Source organism: Nicotiana tomentosiformis, chromosome 3, assembly GCF_000390325.3.
Source record: "Nicotiana tomentosiformis chromosome 3, ASM39032v3, whole genome shotgun sequence".
NCBI lineage: Eukaryota > Viridiplantae > Streptophyta > Magnoliopsida > Solanales > Solanaceae > Nicotiana > Nicotiana tomentosiformis.
Window position 1 is genome coordinate 145,211,370 of NC_090814.1, and position 23,424 is coordinate 145,234,793.

The 23,424-nt window shown below is 37.2% G+C and overlaps 4 protein-coding genes across 5 annotated transcripts; 1 reads left to right on the forward strand and 3 right to left on the reverse strand.

Annotated features, from left to right (window-relative positions):
• Positions 1-3,544: 3,544 nt before the first annotated feature.
• Positions 3,545-4,297, reverse strand: LOC138908631 (secreted RxLR effector protein 161-like). The gene has a single exon (XM_070199310.1). It carries the CDS (start codon positions 4,295-4,297, stop codon positions 3,545-3,547), a length of 753 nt encoding a protein of 250 aa, XP_070055411.1.
• Positions 4,298-10,379: 6,082 nt separating this feature from the next.
• Positions 10,380-16,815, reverse strand: LOC104100898 (hexokinase-1). Its single transcript, XM_009608268.4, has 9 exons — positions 16,346-16,815; positions 14,479-14,629; positions 14,209-14,391; positions 13,082-13,156; positions 12,780-12,935; positions 12,591-12,689; positions 12,373-12,503; positions 11,761-11,842; positions 10,380-10,914 (listed from the first exon to the last, which is right to left on the reverse strand). Exons 1-9 carry the CDS (start codon positions 16,615-16,617, stop codon positions 10,570-10,572), a joined length of 1,494 nt encoding a protein of 497 aa, XP_009606563.1. The 5' UTR covers positions 16,618-16,815; the 3' UTR covers positions 10,380-10,569.
• A 2,054-nt stretch (positions 16,816-18,869) lies between these two features.
• LOC104100897 (uncharacterized) lies at positions 18,870-21,722 on the forward strand. 2 transcript variants are annotated; one of them, XM_070197773.1, is made up of 3 exons: positions 18,870-19,099; positions 19,337-21,336; positions 21,447-21,722. In XM_070197773.1, the coding sequence occupies exons 1-3, from the start codon at positions 19,015-19,017 to the stop codon at positions 21,534-21,536; spliced, it is 2,175 nt and encodes a 724-aa protein (XP_070053874.1). In that variant the 5' UTR covers positions 18,870-19,014; the 3' UTR covers positions 21,537-21,722. The 2 variants fall into 2 exon arrangements, with proteins under 2 accessions (XP_070053874.1, XP_009606562.1); XM_009608267.4 differs by having other exon boundaries at positions 21,450-21,722.
• Positions 21,723-21,966: 244 nt separating this feature from the next.
• On the reverse strand, positions 21,967-23,212 carry LOC104100896 (protein OXIDATIVE STRESS 3). Its single transcript, XM_009608265.4, has 2 exons — positions 22,782-23,212; positions 21,967-22,477 (listed from the first exon to the last, which is right to left on the reverse strand). Exons 1-2 carry the CDS (start codon positions 23,051-23,053, stop codon positions 22,198-22,200), a joined length of 552 nt encoding a protein of 183 aa, XP_009606560.1. The 5' UTR covers positions 23,054-23,212; the 3' UTR covers positions 21,967-22,197.
• Positions 23,213-23,424: the final 212 nt, after the last annotated feature.

Consider the following 23,424-nt stretch of genomic DNA (forward strand, 5'->3'; position numbering starts at 1 on the left):
TTGGCACCCCTTTTCTTTGGTGTAGCATACTTTGCTGGCAAGACAAAGTCAGATCCATCTTCTCCATCCACTTCAACAACAGGTTCCAACATTGCAACCTTCTTCTTAGGCTTCTTTGCACTTCTGGACTCCTTCATGATTTGTGCATCAACAGCCTTTCTATTACTCCTTGTGAGGGGAGTTCTAGTAGGAGGAACTACTACTTTTCTTGTTGAGACTGCTGACTTGGTAGCTTTCACAGTAATCTTCTTAGGCTTTTTCCTTACCTAAGATAGAGAAATATTATTTGCATCACTGCTAACTTCTTCATCTCCAAGGAGTTAACAGAGACCCAGTTTCTTGAGCCCTTATCTCTTTACCAATTTCTTCTGAAAGGGCTAAGACAGTGTTTCCAATTGTCATGGAACCTTCAGATTCCTCAATCACATTCCCCTCTTCTTCATCACTTTCGTCATTACCTCCTTCACTCTCACTCATCTCTTCTTGATCCTCACCCTTACTTTCAGAAACCTCCTATTCTTCACCTGATTTTCTTCTTCTGCAGAATCATTAGCCAGTTCAACTGTCTTATCCTCTGTATCACTCTCCTTCTCATCTCCAGATGCTCCCTCATTCTTACTCATTTTTTCTTATTCGGGTATGTTTTGAGCAGCATGTTCCTCATGACTATTCACAGTTTCTTCTTATTCTCCACTTTCCTCACCCTCAGTCCAACTAAAATCAAGGTCATCAGAACCCTCCTTTTGTACTGGTTCTTTACGTCCTCCCCCCTCAACCACATGCTCCTGACTCATTCATATTTGACCTCCCCGGAACTGGCTCGGCCTGTGAACAACTTCCTGTGATGGCTCGGGTTCGACCCTACTTCGGTGCGTGGTTCTGATTTTGAAGTTGTGCTATTGCAACTTGTTGAGCCTGCAGCATTTTGAATATTATTCGAAGGCTGATTCTGCCTTCTTCGCCGCCTTATGTGTTTTGACCGGATTATTGAACATATCTACGGATGTTATTTTCGGGGTCGACGCCTAGATTTGCATTCAGGGCAACATGGGAACTGACGTCGATGGGGTCTACAACTGGTACTCGCTCGAGATCAACTGGAGGTACTTCGTTTCCCGGGACGGCTACGTTGTCATTTTCGCCATGAAAACCAAGACCATTATCGATGTGTGTGGGTACTGCTTGAGAGTTCGAAATGCTGATCCTGGAATCAAAAACACTTACAAGAACAAGTGTAAAGCAGTGTGTGTTATGAAAATTAACACCAGACAATCACTATTATCTTTATCCCCACAGTGGGCGCCAAATTGTTTATCCTTAAAATTGGATAACAATTAAATTTGTAAGTGGTTTTAAGGATATATGATTTAACTTGGAACAAACTGAGAAATATAAGAATTGAAGTTAGAAATTAACTGTAAAATGAAGCAAACCAATGTAACGCGCAACTTTGTCCCTCGTGCTAGGTCGCCCTCGAACCAACTGAGTATATTCAAGATAGCAGGGTCGGTTCCTGACACATTCACATTTGACCTCCCTGGCACTAGTTCGGCCCTGTGATGGCTCGGGTTCGACCCTACTCGGTACATGGTTCTGATTTTAAAGTTGTGCTATTGCAACTTGTTGAGCCTGCATCATTTCGAATATTATTCGAAGGATGATTCTGCCTTCTTCGCCGCCCTGTGCGTTCTGACCGGCTGATCGAACGTCTCTGCGGATGCTATTTTCGGGGTCGACGCCCAGATTTGCATTCAAGGCAACATGGGAACTGACGTCGATGGGGTCTAAAATTGGTACTCCCTCGATATCAACTGGAGGCACTTCGTTTCCTGGGGTGGCTACATTGTCCTTTTTGCCATGAAAACCAAGACCATTGTCGATGTGTATGGGTACTGCTTGAGAGTTCGACATGCTGATCCTGGAATCAAAAACGATTACAAGAAGAAGTGTAAAGCAGTGTGTGTTATGAAAATTAGCACCAGGCAATCACTATTATCCTTAGCTCCTTCCCCTCTTCTGAAAGGGCTATGATAGTGTTTTCAATTATCATAGAACCTTCAGATTCCTTACTCACATTCCCCTCTTCTTCCTCACTTTCGTCATTACCTCCTCCACTCTCACTCATCTCTTCCTGATCCTCACCCTTACTTTTAGAAACCTCCTATTCTTTACCTGATTTTCTTCTTCTGCATAATCATTAGCCTGTTCAACTGTCTTATCCTCTGTATCACTCTCCTTCTCATCTCCAGATACTCCCTCATTCTCACTCTTTTCTTCTTATTTAGGTATGTTTTGAGCACCATGTTCCTCATGACTATTCACAGTTTTTTCTTATTTTCCACCTTCCTCACCCTCAGTCCAACTAAAATCAAGGTCATCAGAAGCCTCCTTTTGCACTGGTTATTTACGTCCTTCCTCCTCAACCACAGGCTCCACAACCATTGTATCTACCTTATTTCCAGATCCCCTGCACTCTCTTCTATTGTGGATTTCTCTACTGGTGACTTCTCACTCGTGAGTGGAAGAGTATCTAGGGGTGCAACATCTATGGCAGAAACCAAAACATCTAACTTGGAAGTAGGATGTGGTACCTGATCAGTAGTGCCTAAACCTTATTCCCCATGAATCATAGATTCCTTGACTCCAGTGTCACCCTGCGTAGTAGCCTCAGGCACTTTCTTGACAGATTTTCTTGAAGTTGTTTTGACCTTTGCTGACTTAGAGGTAGTTTTCGTAGGAAGCTCAGGTGCATGGCTAGTTTCTTTTGAAGGAGGGGGTACAATGGAGGCAGGAATGAGAGGAACAAGAGCAGTGGGAATAGGGGAGGATATCAAAGGAGAAGGAGCAGGTGTGGGTTCTCTTGAAGGCTTTTCATTTTTCTTCGATTTGGGCTTCAAGATTTTGGGTTTTGCTTTAGCCTTGGTTGATGATTTCATTTTAGAGGGTGTTTGACTGGCTTTAGGCATGGTGATTAGATGAGAGACTCGAAGAAGAGAAAGAAAGAATTAATTTTTGATAATTGATTTCGAATTTTTCTTAGAGTTTGAGAGAAACAATGAGGTTAGAGAAGCTGATCATAAGAGCCTTTTAAAGGCGTTACTCCTGATTTTACTGGAAGAGAGAAGATGACTGAATTTGAGTTTTAACGGGACTCTTATAACGGTTACTTTAACTGGAAGGTTTTCAGAAATAATTGATCTCTAATTGCACATGGATTCCCCTTACTCTTTGACTAGAAGATGATTAGAATTGATGCCAACGGAATTAAAAGTCTGAGTATAGCAATAATTTTAGAATATGAAGTCCTAGTGATTTAAGACAGTATGGCACATACCTGAGTCAAAGAACCAACTCCTTTCTAACCCCTTATTCGATTCTGGAATAAAGCCCCAACACTTCATTTTAGTATCATGCAACACAATTATCAGCCAGATTATCATAGCAAGTGTGTGAGCTTAATACAAGCACAAAGCTGAATCAAATACATTGTACTTAATTATCTACATCTTGTTAAGCCTTTTCTATCCAATTACTGGGAGTCAACTTAGTGGGAGGAGTTGATTAGACCTAGTTCTAGTATATTCTTTTCAAAGTGATCCCTACTGAGAGCTTTAGTAAAAATATCAGCAATTTGATCTTTAGTTTTACAAAAATTAATTGATATATTCCCCTTTTCAACATTGTCTCTAAGAAAGTGATTTCTAATGTCAATTTGTTGGGTTCTCTTGTGTTGACATAGATTTTTAGCAATGTTTATGGCACTGGTGTTATCACAGAAAATGGGAACACAATCAACAAATATACCATAGTCCCTTAACTGTTGTATTATCCAGAGTAACTGAGCACAGCAGGATGCTGCTGCCACATATTCAGTCTCAGTTGTAGACAAGGCCACTGAGCTTTGCTTCTTGGTTCCCCAAGACACCAGACAAGAACCTAAAAAATGAGTTGTTCCTGAAGTGCTTTTCCTGTCAACATGAAAACCTGCATAGTCAGCATCAGCATAACTAACTAGATCAAAGATGTACCCTATGGGATACCATAGACAGAGATCAGGGGTACCCTTGAGATATCTTAGTATCCTTTTGATAGCCTTCAGGTGAGATTCCTTAGGGTTTGCCTGAAATCTTACACATAATCCCACACTAAACACTATATCAGACCTGCTTGCCGTTAGGTACAATAGTGACCCAATCATTCCTCTATATAGTTTCTGCTCCACATTTTTCCCTTCTTCATCAACGTCCAGTTTTGTTGCAATTGCAATGGGTGTGTCAATGGACTTAGAGGAATCCATGTTGAACTTATTCAGTAGTTCTTTGATATATTTCTGCTAATGTATCATGGTTCTAGTAGGTGTTTGTTTGATTTGCAGCCCCAGAAAGAAGTTCAATTCACCCATCATGCTCATTTCAAACTCATTTCCCATCATCTCAGTAAATTCCTTGCACATTGCTTCATTGGTAACCCCAAAGATAATGTCATCCACATACACTTGCACAATCAGAATATTCTTCCCTCTGCTCCTCAGAAATAGAGTATTGTCCACCTTTCCTCTTACAAAGTTGTTGGCTAAGAGAAATTTTGAGAGCCTTTCATACCAAGCTCTTGGAGCCTGTTTCAATCCATAAAGAGCTTTATCCAGTTTGAACACATAGTAAGAAAATACTTCACTTTCAAATCTAGGAGGTTGTTTGACAAACACTTCATCCTCCAGGTAACCATTCAAAAAGGCACTCTTTACATCCATCTGGTATAAAGTGAACTCCATGTGGGCAGCAAATCAGCATCCTTATAGCCTCCATTTTAGCTACAGGTGCAAATGTCTCATCATAGTCAATGCCCTCCTCTTAATTGTATCCCTGAATTACCAGTGTAACCTTGTTCTTTGTGATATTTCCTTGTTTATCCAACTTGTTTCTGAACACCCATTTGGTACCTATGACAGTTCTGTTCTTGGGTTTCTGTACCAGGTGCCAGACCTTGCTTCTCTCAAATTGATTTAGCTCCTCTTGCATGGCTATGATCCAGTTTGGATCCTTTAGTGCTTCTGTGATGGTCTTAGGTTCAACCTGCGAGAGGAATGCTGTGAGTACACATAGATTTCTTAGAGAAGACCTGGTTTGCACCCTTGCATTTGGATCAGAGTTGATATTCTCAAGAGGATGTGAGCTTTGATGCTTCTGTGGTCTGATCTGTATACCTAGAGAAGATTCACCCGAGGAGTGACCTAAAAGCTCAGGTTCAATATGTGTGACTTCATTAGTCTGATCATCAGTTAGAGTAGTTATTTCTTCTTCTGGTTCCTCATGATCACTGTCAATTTCCTTGCGGTTTTCAGATCCATCTTCATCATATTCCTTTGTATCTCCATCACCGGTGAATCCTATGTCATAATCTTCATCCTGCAGACCTTTCTCAGCCAAATTGTTAGATTTATCAAAAATAACATGAATATTTCTTCCACACACATAGTACTTTTATTAAAAACCTTATAGGCCTTACTATGTGGAGAGTAACCCAAGAAAATTCCCTCATCACTTCTGTCATCAAAATTACCTAGAGCTTCTTTCCCATTATTATGCACAAAATATTGCACCCAAAGGCTCTCAAGTGAGTGATGTTGGGTTTTCTTCCTCGAAGTAACTCAAAAGGAGTTTTCTCAAGAATGGGTTTGACCATGCATCTATTTAGTAGATAGCAAGCTGTATTGATTGCCTCAGCCCAGAAATTCTTAGGCAGTCCATAGGCAATCAACATGGTCCTCCCCATGTCTTCTAAGTATCTATTCTTTCTTTCTACAACCCCATTTTGTTGTGGAGTTCTAGGTGCAGAGAAATTATAATCAATGCCATGTGATCCACAAAACTCAAGGAATTGTATTTTCAAATTCAGTTCCATGGTCAGTTCTTATACTTAAAACATTACATCTTAGCTTTTATTGAATCATTCTGACAAATACACAGAAAACATCAATGTTTCATCTTTGGATACTAAAAATAGAGTCCAGGTATACCTGGAGAAGTCATCAACAATCACAAACACACACCTCTTACCTCCTATGCTCCTTATTCTCATTGGTCCACATAGATCCATGTGAAGGAGTTCTAGAGGTTTAGAAGTACTTACAAACTTCTTAGATTTTTGACCTAACATGTTTCCCTCTAACACAGACATCACATACCTTGTCATAGGTGAACTCAACTTTAGGTAGCCCAAGGACCAAGTCCTTTGCTGCCAACTTATTGAGGTGAGAGAGACTGGCATGTCCCAGTCTTCTATGCCATAATAGTGGATCATCTTCCACTACACTCAAGCATGTGTTCTCACTCTGGGGAAGTGACATAATTTATATCTTGTAGACATTGTTATGTCTCTTTCCCTTTAGCACAATTTCATCAGTATCAAGCTTAGTGACAATGCAGATTTTGGAATTGAATTTTACCTCATTTCCTTTGTCGCACATTTGAGAGATGCTAAGAAGATTGTTTAAGACCTACCACGTAATACACATCTTCTATAGCATGAGAGAGTGACTTACCATCCTTGCCAATACCTGTTATCTGGCCCTTTTCCTATTTTCAAATGACACACTCCCTCTTTGGAAGGCTGTCAGTGAGAGGATGTTTTTCTTTTCTCCAGTCATATGTCTTGAGCATCCACTGTCTAGATACCAGTCCTGATTGGTTCCTCTCACCTTATCCTGCACCAAAATTCACAAGTTAGTTTTGGGAAACCAGACTAGCTTGGGTCCCTTTTTGTTGGAAAAAGGATGAATCAGATCCCTTCTTGCCCAGAAGGGGAGAGAATTAGAAGATATTTTCTTGTTAACCTTAATCCATTTAGTATGGACATGAGGATTAACCTTTGGATCCTCTTCCTTCTTCACATTTTTTGCAATGCCAAAGGTGTTTCTAAACTGAGCATGAATTAAGGCAGGGCAAGTATCTCTAAAGTGTACTACTCTTCCACAATGAGTGCACATGTCATTATCAGAAATTCCTACATACTTCGGGTCAAACTTAGGGACAGGTTTTCTGTAGTCAATTCCAGATTTGTTAGAGCTACAATTTTCATTCAGCCAATTCAAGGCATCAGAAGAACTATGTTATTTGCTTAGTCTAAAGAGTTCATAATTAGTCTTTTCTAGGTTTTCATACAGGACTTTATTTCTACATTCAGCATCACAAAGATTATCATTAGTAATATTTAATTCCTTTTCAAGCTTATCCTGCAGATCACTCATTTTTCCTTTGCAATGTGTATCAAGAGACTTCTCATTCTCAGAAGTAAGTTCAAGAACCTGGTTCTTAAGGTCTTTGACCTGTTTCTCTAAACTAACTTTATCAGATTCAAGCTCTTTGATATCAAGTTTGACACAAGAAAGGTTGCTCATTAGCTGATCATTTCCATTACTCATTTTATCCATTTCATTTATTAAGGTCACAATTATGGCCATCAGTTGCTTTTTGGATATAACATGAATATTTTCTTTCAAGTCAGATATACTTACCTAGTTTGCCTCATCTTCAGTTTCTGAATCACTCATGATCATCATTCCTATCACTTCTTCCTCAAGTTTTGATTCTCTAATCGCCATCAGATCCACTTTGATGTTTTCACTTTCAAAGTCAGTTTCTAAGGTTCTCCATATATCATGAGCAGAGATACAAGAGGACACTCTGAGGAGAGTGTTTCTAGACAGACTTCTGTAGAGCAAGTCCTTTGCTTTAGCATTTTTCTGAACTAGTTGACGATATTCCTCATCATATTCCTCCTCTCTTTTGTTGCACTTGTTACCTTCACCATCCAATTTGGTTGGGAGAATTGGTCCATGACTGACAATTATCCATAGGTCAAAGTTATTAGCCTGAAGAAATGTTTCCTTACGTAGCTTCCATTCATCATAGTGGTGTTCATCAAACAAAGTAGGTCTCCCAATGTGCATTCCAAGTTGTACTGGGGGTTCTGTCTTCAAAGCTTGGTGTTCATCAATCACAACATAGAGACTTATAGCCTCATCCTCCTTTTCTTCCTCTTGATCACTCCCACTATCCTCATATGTTACCAAGAATGCCTGTTTCATTGCTTCAGTAAATCCCTTGCCTAGGATTTTTCCTTTGTTGGAACCTTTTTCTCTCATCTTCTCCCATTTCTCCATTTCAGCTCGTTCTTTGCTCCGCTTGATTTTCCACATTGGGCAGTTCTTTACCATGTGATCTAGCTTGCCACACTTGTAACACCCATTATAGTTAGCTTTGTCGATCTGCTTGTGCTTACTACTGGTCTCTCTCTCTTGGATGCACTTTTGGAATTCTTCATGAACCTCTTGAACTTGGCAAACATTGTTAGATTAGGATAATCATAGTCAGATTCATCATCCTCAGATGCTTTAAGAACCAAGGCCTTATCCTTCTTTGGTTCTTCTTTGCACAGTTCTATCTCTCTCATTTCATGAGTTTTTAAGTTTCCAACTAACTCATCAAGTGAGATTTTATCCAATTCCTTGGCTTCGTGGATTGCAGTGACTTTTGATTCCCATGAAGCTGGAAGAATTCTTAGAACTTTGCTAACCAACTCTTATGAGGTAAACACCTTTCTAAGTGATTTCAGTTCATTGGTTATTATAGTGAACCTAGTCATCATATCCTGGATGGGCTCAGACTCCTTCATGGAGAAAAGCTCATAGTTTCTCACGAGTAGTTCAATCCTTGATCTCTTTACTTGATTTGTTCCTTCATGAGCAGTTTGGAGTGCATCCCATATATGCTTCGCATTAGAGCCCACATAAATTCTATTGTACTCATCAGGACCAAGTCTACAAATAAGGATTTTCTTAGCCTTTGCATTCTTCTCCATTATTCTGAAATTTGCTGCCACAAATTCAGAGGGGTCCTTAGGAACTGTTTCACTTTGTGCATTTTGTTTAGTAGGAATCAATGGACCTTGGTTAACTATGTGGTCCATAGTTCATAGTCTTCAGCTGTCAAGAAATCTTCCATTCTTGCTTTCCACCAACTGTAATATTTTTCATTGAATAGGGGTGGTCTGGTGGTTGATTGACCTTTATTAATTCCAGGTGGAGCACTCATCTTTCTTCCAAGATCTCTCTAGGTGTTAGCTGTGTAAATGAGAGAACATGCTCTAATACCAATTGTTAATTTGAGTGCCCGTATGGATTACTAAAGAACTTGATTCTTTACCGTATTTTTAGGCATAAAGTAAATAAGCAATAAAATGAACACATCGATTTTACGTAGAAAATCACCCAGCTCAAAAGGTGCAAAAACCACGACCTACCACGTAGGATTTTCAACTCCAACTCTACTAGAACAATGAGCCAAAATGTATCAATTACAAGACTATAATTCAATAATCTCGAGTACTCCTACTACTTCTATTTGATTCACAAGTTACTCTAACTTGTAAAGCAAAATACTCACTTCAACTCACTAATTGTTTATGACGTTTGATTACAACTCAATTTCCTAAAACACATTCATTGGACTGACTCGGAAGAATACAAAGCAAGTACTCAACACAAGTAAAAACAACTTATGACACTTTAGTTGATGTGTAAAAGGATAGTTCAGAAGTCCAAAATCAATCCTATTTAAAATACCACTTGAGATCTTCTAGAAGTCCTATTCATAGTAAGCTTCCTCTTTGATAGGACTCCTAGTATTCCAAGGATATCACAAGCTTTGGGACTTTGTCTCTGACTGAATTATCCGTATCTTCTTGAGCAATGACCCTTATCACTTATAGCAGCCATCTTCCACCAAACTCGGACCTGGGTAACTTTGACATAAAGTTAGTGTCTTGTACATACATACAAGTATCAATCACGAGGAGCTGATCCTTTAACCTGTGGAGCTGGTTCTTCACAACAGTTAAGCAGCTACATTAAGAACCTGGTTCTTTGAGCAGTTAGTCATACTTTGTTAATCATCAAAACATCAATACTCAACAGGGAGAAAATTTCAGTTTAATCTAGAACCTAACTTCTTCACTTGAGATCTGACACTAGAGCAAATCTTTGATCAAAACGACCAATTACTCTAATTTGGACAATTGAGCCGCTGTTTTATATAACAACAACAAATTAACATCAATAAAGATTTTGCTTTTGCTGTCACTCCGTGTGTTCATTTGGAAAATCCCATAGCTATTACAGGTAGTTGAGAGCAAATAGTAAAAAAATGCTGATGCCTGGAAATGAAAAGGACAGAACGACCATTTTATCCACGGCAGGCTATAAACAGGCATGCCTACTAACCGACTTTCTCTGTAATTCCCCTAATTTATTGCCTTTGAATTTGATTTCAATAGTAAATGAAAAAGAGATTAAAGAGAGAACCAACAGTGCTGAAAGCGACTAAAAAAAGGCATGCTAGATGATGTATAGGCATTTCTAGGAAAAATTTCCTAGAGATAAAAAGGTACTGGGAAAATTTATTAAATATACTTGATGGTATAATCCGAAGAAAAATTGAAAAAAAATGCTCGAGAGCAAAATATAAAGAGTAAAAGGTGGTTTCCTCTAGCAAGAAAGGGATTTGATCACTCCTAGGACTTATCTTCAAGGTACATTGAGTTAGAGGCAGCAAGAAGAGCTGCACCAATGCCAGAACCATCATTGGAGTGCTCGAAAACAATGCTTGTCGCCAATTCATCTCCAAGCAATTCCTTCAAAGTGTTCTCTAAGCACGTCCTGTATTCTGTATAGTGCTCGTACAATCCGCCATCCATGGCTACAACCGTCTTCTCTAGACCACCTTGCCGAGGCGTATCCCTTCCCATCTTTTTCAAGATGCCCAATACACCCGCAGCTGCAAGCCTTGCCCCACGTGTCGCAACGATGTTGCACAGCTCAATGACTAATCTCCTTGTCTTTAAGGAGGTATTAGATATCTAAATGACAGAATAAAGAAAAGTGTGAATTCATGTTTGGTGATATGAAAATATATGATCAAGTAAAAGTTATAGCAAAATTTAAAGTATTCGTTGATGGAGAACAAATATCAATAAATCTCAAATCTCTTTTTCCATATCCCAAGAAAAAAATCCGTTGTGTGGATAATTCTATGATCTTACGGATTTTGAATCAGGAAATATTATAACAATTCAAGAAAGCTATCTTAAACCTTCAAATGTTCTTTCTTTCCATCTTGCGCAAGAGTTTTTTCCCCTTCATTTTTGTTCAGAGCTTAAAAGATAACCTATACAAAAGAATGTATCAAACATATTTTTTGCAAATATACAAATTATAATGGAGATTATTTTCTTCCGAAAGCTTTAAGTTGGGTGCTTTAAAAGTTAGTTTCAGTTGTCTTCTGCAGTTATTGATTTTTTACGACAAAGCACTTTTGTCAGATAATTTTGTTCTAAACATATATCAATTTGTAGGTTGGCGCTATCTTAGAGGCTAGAACTCCTAGGCAATTACCGCAAAGAAAAGTTTCCATTTGATTCATCACTATCTGATACTTCTGTTTTTTTCTCACAGCAAAGAAAATCTATCCATTATTCAAATCTTTTCAGCCTTTGTTCCAATGCGAGTGACAGAAGATGTGGTATAGTTCTCCTGAGAGTTATTCTACAAGGCAAAATAATAGTATATTCCATACCCCTGAGCAATAGGAAACACAAAAGTGCCAATTTGTTTTACACTGTATTTTTCATGAATGGGTAAATATAAACTAATGAAAGGCAACTTTGTTTTAATTTAAGTAAGAGTTGAATAGCAATAATATTTACCTCTAAAATATCCTTCAGCTTGTCACCAACCACTCTCAGATCAGAGGATGCGTCATGATGCATCGCAGACATATCAGGTGTCCTGCATATTGTTTTACATTTTTATCACTGGAGCTGTTTGTATGTGCACAAACAAACACAACAGACGCTTTCAAGGATTCAAGGAAACTAGAAAGGCATGAGAAGCAAGTGAATTAGAAACTAAAGTTAACTGAAGGATTTCTAAATCGGTCTTAGCTCTGGCATATTTCACCCACCTTACTCATTAGTATCCAGACATGTTGTAGAGAGTAAGTGACATTGACTTGCAAGGCTTTTATCTAATTACAATCAAATTACAAGTTCCAACACATCAGTCCATTATAGGTGAAAAAGGATTTCCCAAGCTAGCACTAAATATAGCCCTTGTGCTCTGTACAGCCTCTAGGGAACTTCGAAAAGCCAAGAAAGGAGTGATAAGCTCCTTAAGCATGAAGGAAATGAATACTACGAAGCACAAGTCATGTTATAATTTACCAAGAGAACTAGTGAAGATCAGCTCTTTAGGTATTTAATAATGCAATTTGCATTAGAGGATAATTAACCGACAATTCTGAAGCTACAAAGAAGTACCTCAATACAAATGGACTCTTGAGCTTTGGAGGGACCTCATCACCAAAAATGCCAGCTTCTTCGGCCACCCTGAGTAGAACTCTGCGTAAAATTTCTCCCAAGTACATGCCAGAAGTCATCTTCTCAAATATCTGTTAGGATGAACAGAAATATACTTCAGATACATCTAATTAATCGCAACATAAAACTACAAGTTATAAGAGCAGACAAACAATCACCTGATCACCAGGATTCAAACTATTAGTATCCAACGCATGATCATACTGTGTCAAGGGAAGATGGGATGACCTAAAATTACCCCATTCCATGTTGATAACCTAGAAAGAAACACAGGATGCATTTAGCAACTATTCCTGCTGCAGTATCGGAGAGAAAAGAAGATCAATAGTCACTGAACAGATCCTAACCATTTCACCAGATTTTGGCACAGGACCATGCCACTTTGGAATCGCCTGCACCCGTTCCACATAGGCTGCATTGGTCCCTGTACCTAAGATAACAGCAACAGCTACGTCGTTGTGTGTATATTTACCACCAGCCAACGTCCCAACAGTATCATTCACCTTCCATTAAAACATAAGTCAAAATCAATACTTTACAACTAAGCAGCACTAACATGCTTTTCTGATAAGAAGTACTATCAAAATCTTTTTTCCTCACACACAATTTAAATAGAATAATATTCCTCCGTGGCACCAGATAAACTCACCAAAGCTGAGACCCGCATATCAACTCCTTTTCTTTTCATAGCTTTTGCGAGTTCTCCAACAACATCTTGGCCAACCTATGTCCATGCAATTACCATAAGCTTAGCTCTGCAGTTTGTTAAATCTAATACTTTTTCTCAGCATATAATTATCAGGTTTCATAATGGTTGTTAATTTTAACATAAACTGCTGCAACTTACATGATGATTCTACTCCTTTTGTATTGGAAACAATTGAGTACCATTCATTTGACATTAAGTTATATGTTGTTGTCTATAGCAGGAGTATAATATATCCAGTGGAAGCATATTTGATGCGGCACTTGTTGATTATATCCACTAACCAAATGAGGGACTTAATCTTTGAATAGAGAATATATAGAACAAGAAAACTATACTCGCTCTTCCATTTAGTATTGTCAAAAGCTAAAATCATAGAAAAGCACCAAGATCTGTTGGAACTTTATGCGCAACGGGCATTTTAAGTGCCCGGTTTAGCAATGTGTGTGTGTGTATCTATGTATTTATAGACACACGCACACACTTATACACACAAAAGAAAAAATAACAATGAACACAAAGGAAATGTTATGGAACTGGAATTTCCAGTTAAGTGAAACATCAACTGAACAAAAATATACTGTTTTGAAGTTTCTGATTCAGATGGAAAGATGCAATCTTAAGTTTCTCATCTAGATTTAGTGACTAGCTTTTTCATACTACATTTAATAGTGCTCCCATTGAAGCCGTCTAAGCAAGGAAAGGGCCAAACTTTCATTGCACCCAACATTTAGCGCTTATCCGTGCCTTTAATAACACTGCTTCCATAAATGGGGGAAGAAATCTTAAAATTTGTAGTATCAAAGTTTTCTTTCAGGCCAATCATATCTTAGCGTCTAAACCTAACACATAATTTGAAAAGTAAATCAGTAGGGAAAACCATTCATTTTATCTTATCTTCAGAACTAGTAGAAATACTGAAACTAAATTGGAAAGAACACAACCAAGCTGCAGAGAGTGGATGGCTAGAAAAAAGCGTGGCACGAATCACTAAAGGTTAATATGGATATATTGACTCTACAAGGAACTGTGATAAACAGGAAATGCAAAGTAGTGATGGCAATGGATACCGCATCATCAATGGAGAAGCCCTTTGTCCACCTCATAATAGTCCCAGAGTTGATTGAAGTCTGCATTACCGGGAATGAGAAGGTGAAACCTAGTTCTCTCTGCTTACCAGGAGGTTGTTGAAACTTTTCCCCTTCCTCGTTGACAAATTTTGCAAGTTCTGCCGCAATATAATCAAAAAGTGCCTGAAATCATGTCAACTATAAAAGCTCAAAAGGAATGTAGTCAAACAATATAGCAGGCCACAAAATCTCAACAGGACAAGTACTTACTTCTGAAGTCCCAACCATCAAATTTGGAGGAATTGATGCCTCCGCAAATTCCTGATGAACAATACCACCATCTTTTCCACCAAGTTGCACTCGCAATACTCGAAAATTTGTTCCACCAAGATCCAACGCATAAAAGACGCCAGCTTCATCACTAAATTTAAAAAGTTTTGATGAAACAAACTTCTCAAAAAAAAAGTATTGATGAAACAAACATCTAGCATATCCTCGTTTTATCAAATGTTATACCAGTCACTATACAGAACATGTTAAATCACTTGAAGAAGTATTATGCACAGCACAACTTGGCTGTATACTTTGGCTACTGTTTCAAAAGAATATTAAAACAGTCATTGATGAGAGAGATGATAGCTGCAAAAGCACACATCACAACCATTGCAAAGAAATTTACTTGACCTCATATTGCAAATTGCAATGATAATGCCCATTGCCCTGTATGTCAAATTCAACTCAGGGGTATGTCCAGGGAATTTGAGGAGTAACTTTTATACCGGAGAAAAATTCAGGTAAATCTTGTTAACTGCTTTTAATAAAAATGCTCAATGTGCCAGCTTACATCTCTCTCGACAACATATTACATCAACGAATAGCTTAATAAACCACAGAGAACATGTAAAGCAGAATAAACTAAGAAAATAAAAGTATCCTAGAATTCCATAATGCAACTACAAGTAAATGATATCTATATACTCCGCAGTACTTATCATATAAGACAGAACAAGCAATAAGAAAAACTGAATCTTGCACCAAGAGTGTGGCGTAGTGGTCAATGAAGTGGGAGGAGAACCATGAAATCTCATATTCAGATCTCATTTCTTCCCATCTGTAATATGGCCAATATTTTGGCTAATGGAATCCATCTCACATAAGCATAAGCATAAGCATATTCGCAAAGTGTAGACTTTGTTGGCAATATTCTTTGGAACCCAAAAATATTGCATTGTGTGGTGGATATCATTTGTACAAGTTGTATCTTTTCTTTTACAACTAAGAGGCCAAGACTTTTTTGCCTATAAAAGGAAAGGACATTAGTTCATTTTAATCACACCAACAAGACTTGAGTCTTCATTTCTTGTTTCTTACTTTCCTCCTTTATTAAGAGTATTTTGTATGAGTTAGTGTTGGGAAGCACTTAAATGAACCCTTTCTTTGGAATGATCTTGTGAGGTTATTCTCTTAGGGTATTTGGGATTAATTAGAGTGTTTACTCTAATTTTGTACTCTCTTTTGTACTCTTATTGGTATAGTGAAATTGCTTCTCTCCGCTTGTGGACGTAGGTCACTTTCACCGAACCACGTTGAATTTGTGTCTTCTTTATATGATTTAATTATCGTTGTTATCAACTTCCATTGTCTTTGTTATTGTCACTATAATATTGTTTGGCTAAATTCTGCACTACCCGAATTCTCGATCCTAATACCGTCTCCTTAAGAATTGGTGGGTAGAGTTACTAGTACCTATGCTGGTGGAGGGTAGCAGGTACCTATGTGAGCACCAGCTGGCCGGATTACCACCGCCATAAATAAAAAGACTGAATCTTTAATACATTTCACACCCTCCTCATCATATCCCGATTAAGTAGAGACTACGAATATAGTCCTACAACTTAATCTGGGATCATGCTAGAGCAAAACGCTCTGAAACAGTACATTTGACAATTAGGTTCAACACAGGATAGCCAAATCTATAGTGTCACCAAATCTAAAAGCTGAAGGAATCTAAGCTTCAATTTAAAAGAAAAAAAAATTAAAAAAAAAGATTTTCAACTCAAAGAGCAAAAAAATAATATTCCAACCACTGAATTAATACCACGAATCATTAACGACAAATAATCACCGCTAATCATACCCGGTGGGGAGATTATCGACGTAAGTGATAAGCATCTTGAGCTTGCTACCACCTTCGGAGGCAAGTCCAGCGTGCATCTCGACGGTCATAGCATCAGCGACTTGCTTGAGCTTAGCATCAGGGGTCCCACACTTTTCCTCAAATTCACGAAGAATAGCCATAGCACGTGCCCATTTGCTAGATTTGCGCATACGGTGGTTCACTATTAATGCCGCCACTGCACATACCGTAGCGGCGCCAATTACGGCGGCTCCCACCGTCGCTTTCTTCATCCTTTCTTTTTGTCACGGCAGAGGAATTGGAGGTTGGCTAAAAGTTGGTCCACCGAAACAAATGAAAAAAAAATACAAAAAGAACAAAAAGACTGGGGATTTTTGTACTTTTTAAGGACAGTAATAAATTACAGGGGTGTTTGTTATGAATGAGATCGGATCATACAACCTTTGGGTGGGTAGGTGGGGGGTAGGACTTCAGTAATCGAACGAGAAAAGGGGGGAATTTATTAGTGGATGAGATGAATTTTATTACTCTATTTATTAGCAAGATTTTGTTAATCTACCTTTGAGGGTGAATAATAAATAATAAAATATTTAATGGATAAAATTAGGGAAGTCATTTCTGATGGAAAAGAAATTTTATTGAAATATATCTTTTGATGTTTGGTTGATGAATGTTAAATTTAAAAAAAAATAATTATATGTTATTAGCTAATTGGATAATAGTTAAGTGTTAATTGAAGTAATAACGCAAAGTTAAAAGTCAAGATAACTCTATATTATTAGTATTAGTTAACAGTAAAATTGATCATATTAACCTTTATTTTATTGAAAATATAACAATACTCTTAGGCTCTTTACTCCACTGACAACTTAAAAAAAAAAAAATTAATTCTTTCTGATATCTGAAAAAATAAAATATTGTGGACAACAAAAAAATAGCCAAAAATCAATTAAATTAGATCGGAGTGAGTAATTATTAGCATTTATGTTTTTTTGATTAGGATTTAAGATGCATTTAGACTCCAACACGCATCTAGTTAAGCCAAAATCATCCGAAATCAAAAGAAGTAAAAGCAGCTAGCCTCTTTCAAAATTATCTCTTCACACTTACTATTATTTGCTCATATATTGGTGGAGAACAACATATTTACATATTTGAACCAATATATTTACCAAGATTTTATATTTGTCTGATATCGACGTAGGAGCAACCAGCCAAAAACGTCCTTTTTTCGACCTTTTGGGCAAGGCAAGAAATATCGTATCACGTGTCTTTTCTCTCCAATTTTGATATTTTGGAAATTTGTTTTGGTTGAGCTGTGTACAAATTAATTATACTAACTGTGCCATTCTTTTTTTTTTTTAATAATAATAATACACTCATAATATGACTCAGGATTGATCTAGCGATAAGAACACAGTACGTGAATTAAGTGCACTGACACTAATTTGAATACCAAGTTTCAACTGTGTGCTACTGATCCTTGATACTTTTTCTATTATAAAAAAAAAAAAAAAAACACTCAAAAAATGTATATGTCTTATTTATTACTCCAAGTCTCCAACTATCAAAATTTAGAAGACAAGCGTAGAAATAGGTGTAGTTAAATCAGATTTTCGAGTTCACCTATTAAAGCAATATGAGTGGGATACACCAAATTAGAGACCTTTTCTTAGGCCAGCTCAGCTGATCAAAGAGGAAATTATGTTCATAAATTTTAATATCAAAGTCTCATTTTCTTTGTCTTTACTTTTCAGTATTAGAAACGAAAGTGCCTCTCAATTATTTTGACAAAACTACTACCGCATTACCAAGCAAGAGGTTTGACTTTTAGACCTTTTACTTTGACTGCACACAACTTGAATGAAACTCTTACTAGTAAATCGTTGATCCTTTTATCAATGCTATATTCGCATCATCGCATCACATTTGCTTTTGACTTTATCTTAGTTTCCTTTTCATTCCAAATAAATAAAAATAAAATAATATTACACAAATAGCCAGTTAAATTCACTATTTAATTTTTTCTAACCGCTATAAATAAACTATATACTGATTATACACAGTTATTTATGTATTATTCATAGATTATAGATATTCATCTGCCGGTTATTTCTAGTTTAAACAATTGGGTAGGCAGCTATTTAAGTTAATTATTCTAAAAAAAAATTAAACCTTTTAATCCACGGTCTAAATAGTTTTTGAGTAAACTGAAAATTTTATGAGAAAACGTTGTACTATGGTCTAAATTTTGAAGAAAAAAAAAGGGGGGGGGGGGGGGGGGGGGGGGGGGGACATTTGCTTAAAGCATCAGCCTAACGAGTTTTCTTGAAGCCCAAAAGGAAATATTGGCCCAGACTGTAATCTGCTAGAGCCCAACTCCAAAACTCTAGGCTATTCCCTCAGCTGGTGGGCCCTGTGAATTTTCGTAAGTTACACGAAACCGCGCTACTCGTCCACATGCCCCAACGGTCATATTTCAGAAATTCAGATTTAAAAATCCTTATGCTACGTATTCCTAACGGTCATCTTCTTCATTTCCCTTCTCTACCTGTCGCTATTCATATATTCCAAAACTTTTCAAGAAAGCAAGATAAGAGTGATTTCTGAAATTAGGAGAAATTCATTTTTTATTTTTCTGAGTGAAACGCAGACAATCTTGAAGGAAAATGGATGGTATTACTCCTCGGAAAGCAACTCCATCGCTGAGCTCTCCTAATAAGCCTTCTGCTGTTCCAGATCGTTCGCTTTCTGGTATGTTCTTACGCATTTATCATATAAATTTACCCTAAGTTCAACCATATATTGAATTCTTGAAACCCTAAAATTAAGTTCTTTTGCAATAATTTCTTTGATTGATTCACTCACCAACATTGTATGTTCATTGTGATGTAATTACTAGGAAATGCTTGAAATCATCGAATTTATAGTAGCTGTATTTATCTCATATTGTCTTTGTTTTGTTGATAGTGTTTTTATTTCTGTTATTAGGGTCGAGAGAAACGAATGAAAATGACCAGCCGGTTGTTCAGAAATCCTTGACTAAAACTTTCATGTCACCTACCATATCTGCAGCTTCTAAAGCTTCAGTTCCAATTAGAAAGAAAATTTTGGCCGAAAGGAATGAAATTTCCAGCTCTTGTGAAAGCCATCCTCGGAACAAAGCCTCAAATCTTGGGTCTAAAACCAATTCCCTAAATTCAACTTCTCATCATCGTTCTGGGAAATTACCTATTTCTAATTCCTACAGTTATGCCTCTGAATCTGATAATGATCAAGAAAACAACTTTGTTGTTGATTCATCCTATAAGCCTTACGACCCTCTCACTAATTACCTTGGCCCTAGGCCTAAGTATCTACGTTACAAGCCAAATAGGGGTCGTCCTATCATTCTTGATTCAAATCAAGAAATCAAACAAGGCGATTCTATTGATTCTCAGGAATCTGATGATAATGAAGGGTCATTGGAGCAAGTTCATGATTCCTCAAATCTGCCAGAAAAACATAGTAATTTGGAGGCAGAAACTGAAGAAGATGGGGATAATGGTGTTCACGAGGATGGTGAAGAAATGGAAGAAGTTGTGGAAGAAAAATGGGGTCTGAAATGGTTATTCAAAATTTTGCTTCTATTGGTTGTTTTCTTCCTTTCAGGCTCAAATTTATCTTCCATGAACTCTATGGTGAGTTCTGACAATGGCGATGTGATTCGCAAGAACATCTTTGAAGCTGTTTTGCATGAAATTTATGGGAGGGGAAGTGTTCGTATGGAGCAGCTAGAGTACTCTCAAAGTAACCTTCTGGAGTTGAGTCAAAGAGGGACTTATCATGAACTTAAGGCAGTTGAATTTGTTGAAGATGTTGTGGGTTTCTTGAATGTGGAAACTGCTGAAATGGAAGAAACAGCTGAGAAACTGAGAGGAACAAGTGCAGATATTGATATTGAACGGGACAGCACAGAGGTTAATGTTACTGATCAGAGTGTACATGGTGGTGAAGAGGAGGAAACCATGTCAAAAGCTGCTGGTGAAGTTACTAGTTCCAATGAGGCAGATGAGGAAGAAGCTGAATGTTTTCATGAGCAGCTACAGAGGGATCAAGTTCTTGGGAAGGACTCTAATCAAGATGAGGAAATCATGTCAAAAGCTGCTGATGAAATTACCAGTTCCAATGAAGTGAATGAGGAAGAAATTGAACCATTGCTTGATGTCATTTCAAGTACTTTTTCCAATGTGCAGTGTGCTGCTCAGTCAAGTTACAAATTTGAGCAAGCAGAAGCTGCTTACAATGTTGAGCAGGTGGAGGTAATCTCAGAGGAAATTGCTGTAGATGAAGAATTATCTGAGACAGAATTTAAAGTAGCTGAAGTAATTGACACCGAATCTGAAACCAGCAATCTTGACATTGAAATAGAGTCTGAGAAAGTTGAAGTTGAAGAAATTGGACTGAACAACACAGTTATTATCATTGGAGTTTCTGCAGCTTCAGTGCTTTTAGTGGCATCTTTGGTTACCATCTATGTTTCAAGGAAACCAAGAGCTTCTATCGAAACTCCTCAAACTGGGATACTAAATGTTCCAGTTATTGCTAGCACTACTGAAGAACTCTTAAAGGGGAAAACTGAAACTTCTGTAAAGGCTTCATCTTTGCATGAATCACTGAATGACCCCTCAGAAAATCACAGAAACTCTCACCTTGAGAGAACACCTGCCATTGGCTCCACTACACAAGCTTCATCTTTGTTTGGTCCAAAGAAAGAAGCATTAAAAGAGATTAGTCAAATCAGTGCTCCAAATGTTGAACTGCTAGGGGAAATGGTACTTGAAGAAGTCAGCAGCAGCTCCCTTAGAAGTTGTGTTAGGAAAAACAGTGTAATTGAAGCAGAAGAGAACAGCAACACTAAAGGCAGAAAAGCATCTGTTGTGGATCATTCTAAAACAGATTCTGCATCTTATGGAAGCTTTAGAGCTGAAAAGAAGATCATCAAGAAAAAGGTATGCTAAACATTTAGTCTTTTTTTCCCCCTTAAGTGTTCAAATTCTAATGGAGACTTTTCTTATATTTGGATAAAAGCTACAATCTTTAACTGTTTGCTTTCTAAAAGCAGGTGGAGAAAGATGGAGAAGAGGTCAAGAAGATGGTGTTGACAACCCCAGTTAGGCGATCAAGCCGAATTGCTGCTATGTCCCCTTGACTGGATAACTGTAGGATTTTTTTGTTGTTAGTGTAGTGGAAACAGCATCTCTGTTGTTTCATATTCTATGGTCTTCTTTCAGATCAAATGATGTAGTACTGCATCAAGTGCAATGGCAACTAATTGTAACTTGTAGGAAATGATGAATCTCTTAACTTTCAATAGAAAATTCAACTATCTTGATCACTTCTCTTCATTCATAAATATTTTCCAGCCTAGAGAGAGAATAGGCATATACCGAGACTAGCAGTTCTAAAGTTTTCCTCCAAAACAGTATTTTAAGCATATCAAAAAAGGTCCTTTTTATGAGTTCTTTCTGGGAATGATAATGAATGAATATTAAACAAGCAACAATAAGAGTATTATTATTCTTTTCCAGTTTCCAAGGAACTGCAAGGGCAAAAAATATACTTCTGAAATAACATGCAAGGGCAAAAAATATACTTCTGAAATAACATAAACAAAATTGAAGTATACAACATCTCTCTCTTACTCTCTAGACTAGATCTCTCTCTCTCTCTCTCTCTCTCTCTCTCTCTCTCTCTCTCTCTTGAATAGTAGTCTCCTCTTATTTCTTTTTCATTTTTCTGATCACTTGTTTTGATAGGAGGGTTGGGATTAATATCCCAAGTTGATATGATACTACAGTAACAGTAGTAGTCTAGGTTCTATGCAGAGGAATTAGAGGGGGTCTGCTCCTGCTGATAAAACTTGCCTTTCCATTAGTACAAGATGCTGAAAATCTTGAGGCTTTCTTCAATATAGCTGGCTTAGGAAGAGTATATGACTTGTAAGAATCCAATCCAGCTCCATAGCTTTTGCAAGACTTCATTTTCCTTTTGTAAGGTGATTCTTTCTTAACAAGATCCTCTAAACTTGTCACTCTTGATAAAGATGTAAAAGACTGTGATTTGCCTTGATAAAACTTGGATAATCCCCTCCTGCAATATTCATAAATGAAAAGTATAAGAATTCCACCATCAAATTTCATTTCTCATGATAACAAGATTAATCATTTTAAGTTGTAATTCATCAAAAGAGATTCTTTTCTGTTGTTACTACTTTTGTTCAATTTTACATAAACACTATTTTTTTATTATTCCGTTCCAAAACGAATGATTCACTATCTCCTTACTTACATAACATGAACTACTTAAGGTCCAAGATTACTTTTGTATGTGCCAAAAATCAATTATTTCTTCCTTAAATTCGGCTCACATAACGCAAAACGATAAAAGTACTTACTTGATAGGTAATTGTGCCATGAGAGATGATAAGTCATATAAAGCTTCATCAGAATTAGGTGAACAAGAAGAGGGAGATGAAGATGCATCATCTGTTGTGTCTAATGAAGATGAACACGTTGATCCATTTGAAATTGTTGATGATTCTCCAATGGATGATGAAATTGAGGATGAAGAAGTTGAGTGGCTGTTGTTGTATATCTTACCATTATCTAATTCATGCCCTTCGTCTATCATCCATAACTGATGTTGTTGATCTTGATTCTTCATCATGTTTGCTAGCTAAGTTTGCCTTATAATTTCTTGAAATTAAAGAAGCAGATCAAGAAAATGTTGAGATAATAATAATATAATAATAATAATAATCTGTGAGTTGGCTAAAGCCTTGGTGTCTATCTGTTAAAGGCACATGCAAAAGAAAACATGGCATTTTTTGTGTATTCTAGGAAGGCATTTATATATGTGAGTATGCAGAAAAAAGATAATGTGTGGATACAGTTCACTTTTACTTTTGAGACTCTATGACAGCTAATAACACAGAAATTTTCATTACAGTCCAACTAAATAAGTGACACATGTAAAACAATAAGATTAGCAAATGAGAAGATTACACGTGTCGAAAAGTTAAGTAGGTAACACGGCAA

Excerpts from the sequence above, each read along its gene's own strand:
- LOC138908631 (XM_070199310.1), bottom strand. The coding sequence starts at position 4,297 with ATGGATTCCTCTAAGTCCATTGACACACCCATTGCAATTGCAACAAAA.
- LOC104100898 (XM_009608268.4), bottom strand. The coding sequence starts at position 16,617 with ATGAAGAAAGCGACGGTGGGAGCCGCCGTAATTGGCGCCGCTACGGTA. Across the intron at positions 14,392-14,478 it reads TGATGGTTGGGACTTCAGAA|GCACTTTTTGATTATATTGC; the intron begins GTAAGTACTTGT and ends ACATGATTTCAG. Across the intron at positions 12,936-13,081 it reads ATATGCGGGTCTCAGCTTTG|GTGAATGATACTGTTGGGAC; the intron begins GTGAGTTTATCT and ends TTTTAATGGAAG.
- LOC104100897 (XM_070197773.1), top strand. The coding sequence starts at position 19,015 with ATGGATGGTATTACTCCTCGGAAAGCAACTCCATCGCTGAGCTCTCCT. Across the intron at positions 19,100-19,336 it reads TCCAGATCGTTCGCTTTCTG|GGTCGAGAGAAACGAATGAA; the intron begins GTATGTTCTTAC and ends TTCTGTTATTAG. Across the intron at positions 21,337-21,446 it reads AGAAGATCATCAAGAAAAAG|CAGGTGGAGAAAGATGGAGA; the intron begins GTATGCTAAACA and ends GCTTTCTAAAAG.
- LOC104100896 (XM_009608265.4), bottom strand. The coding sequence starts at position 23,053 with ATGATGAAGAATCAAGATCAACAACATCAGTTATGGATGATAGACGAA. Across the intron at positions 22,478-22,781 it reads ATGGCACAATTACCTATCAA|GAGGGGATTATCCAAGTTTT; the intron begins GTAAGTACTTTT and ends TGAATATTGCAG.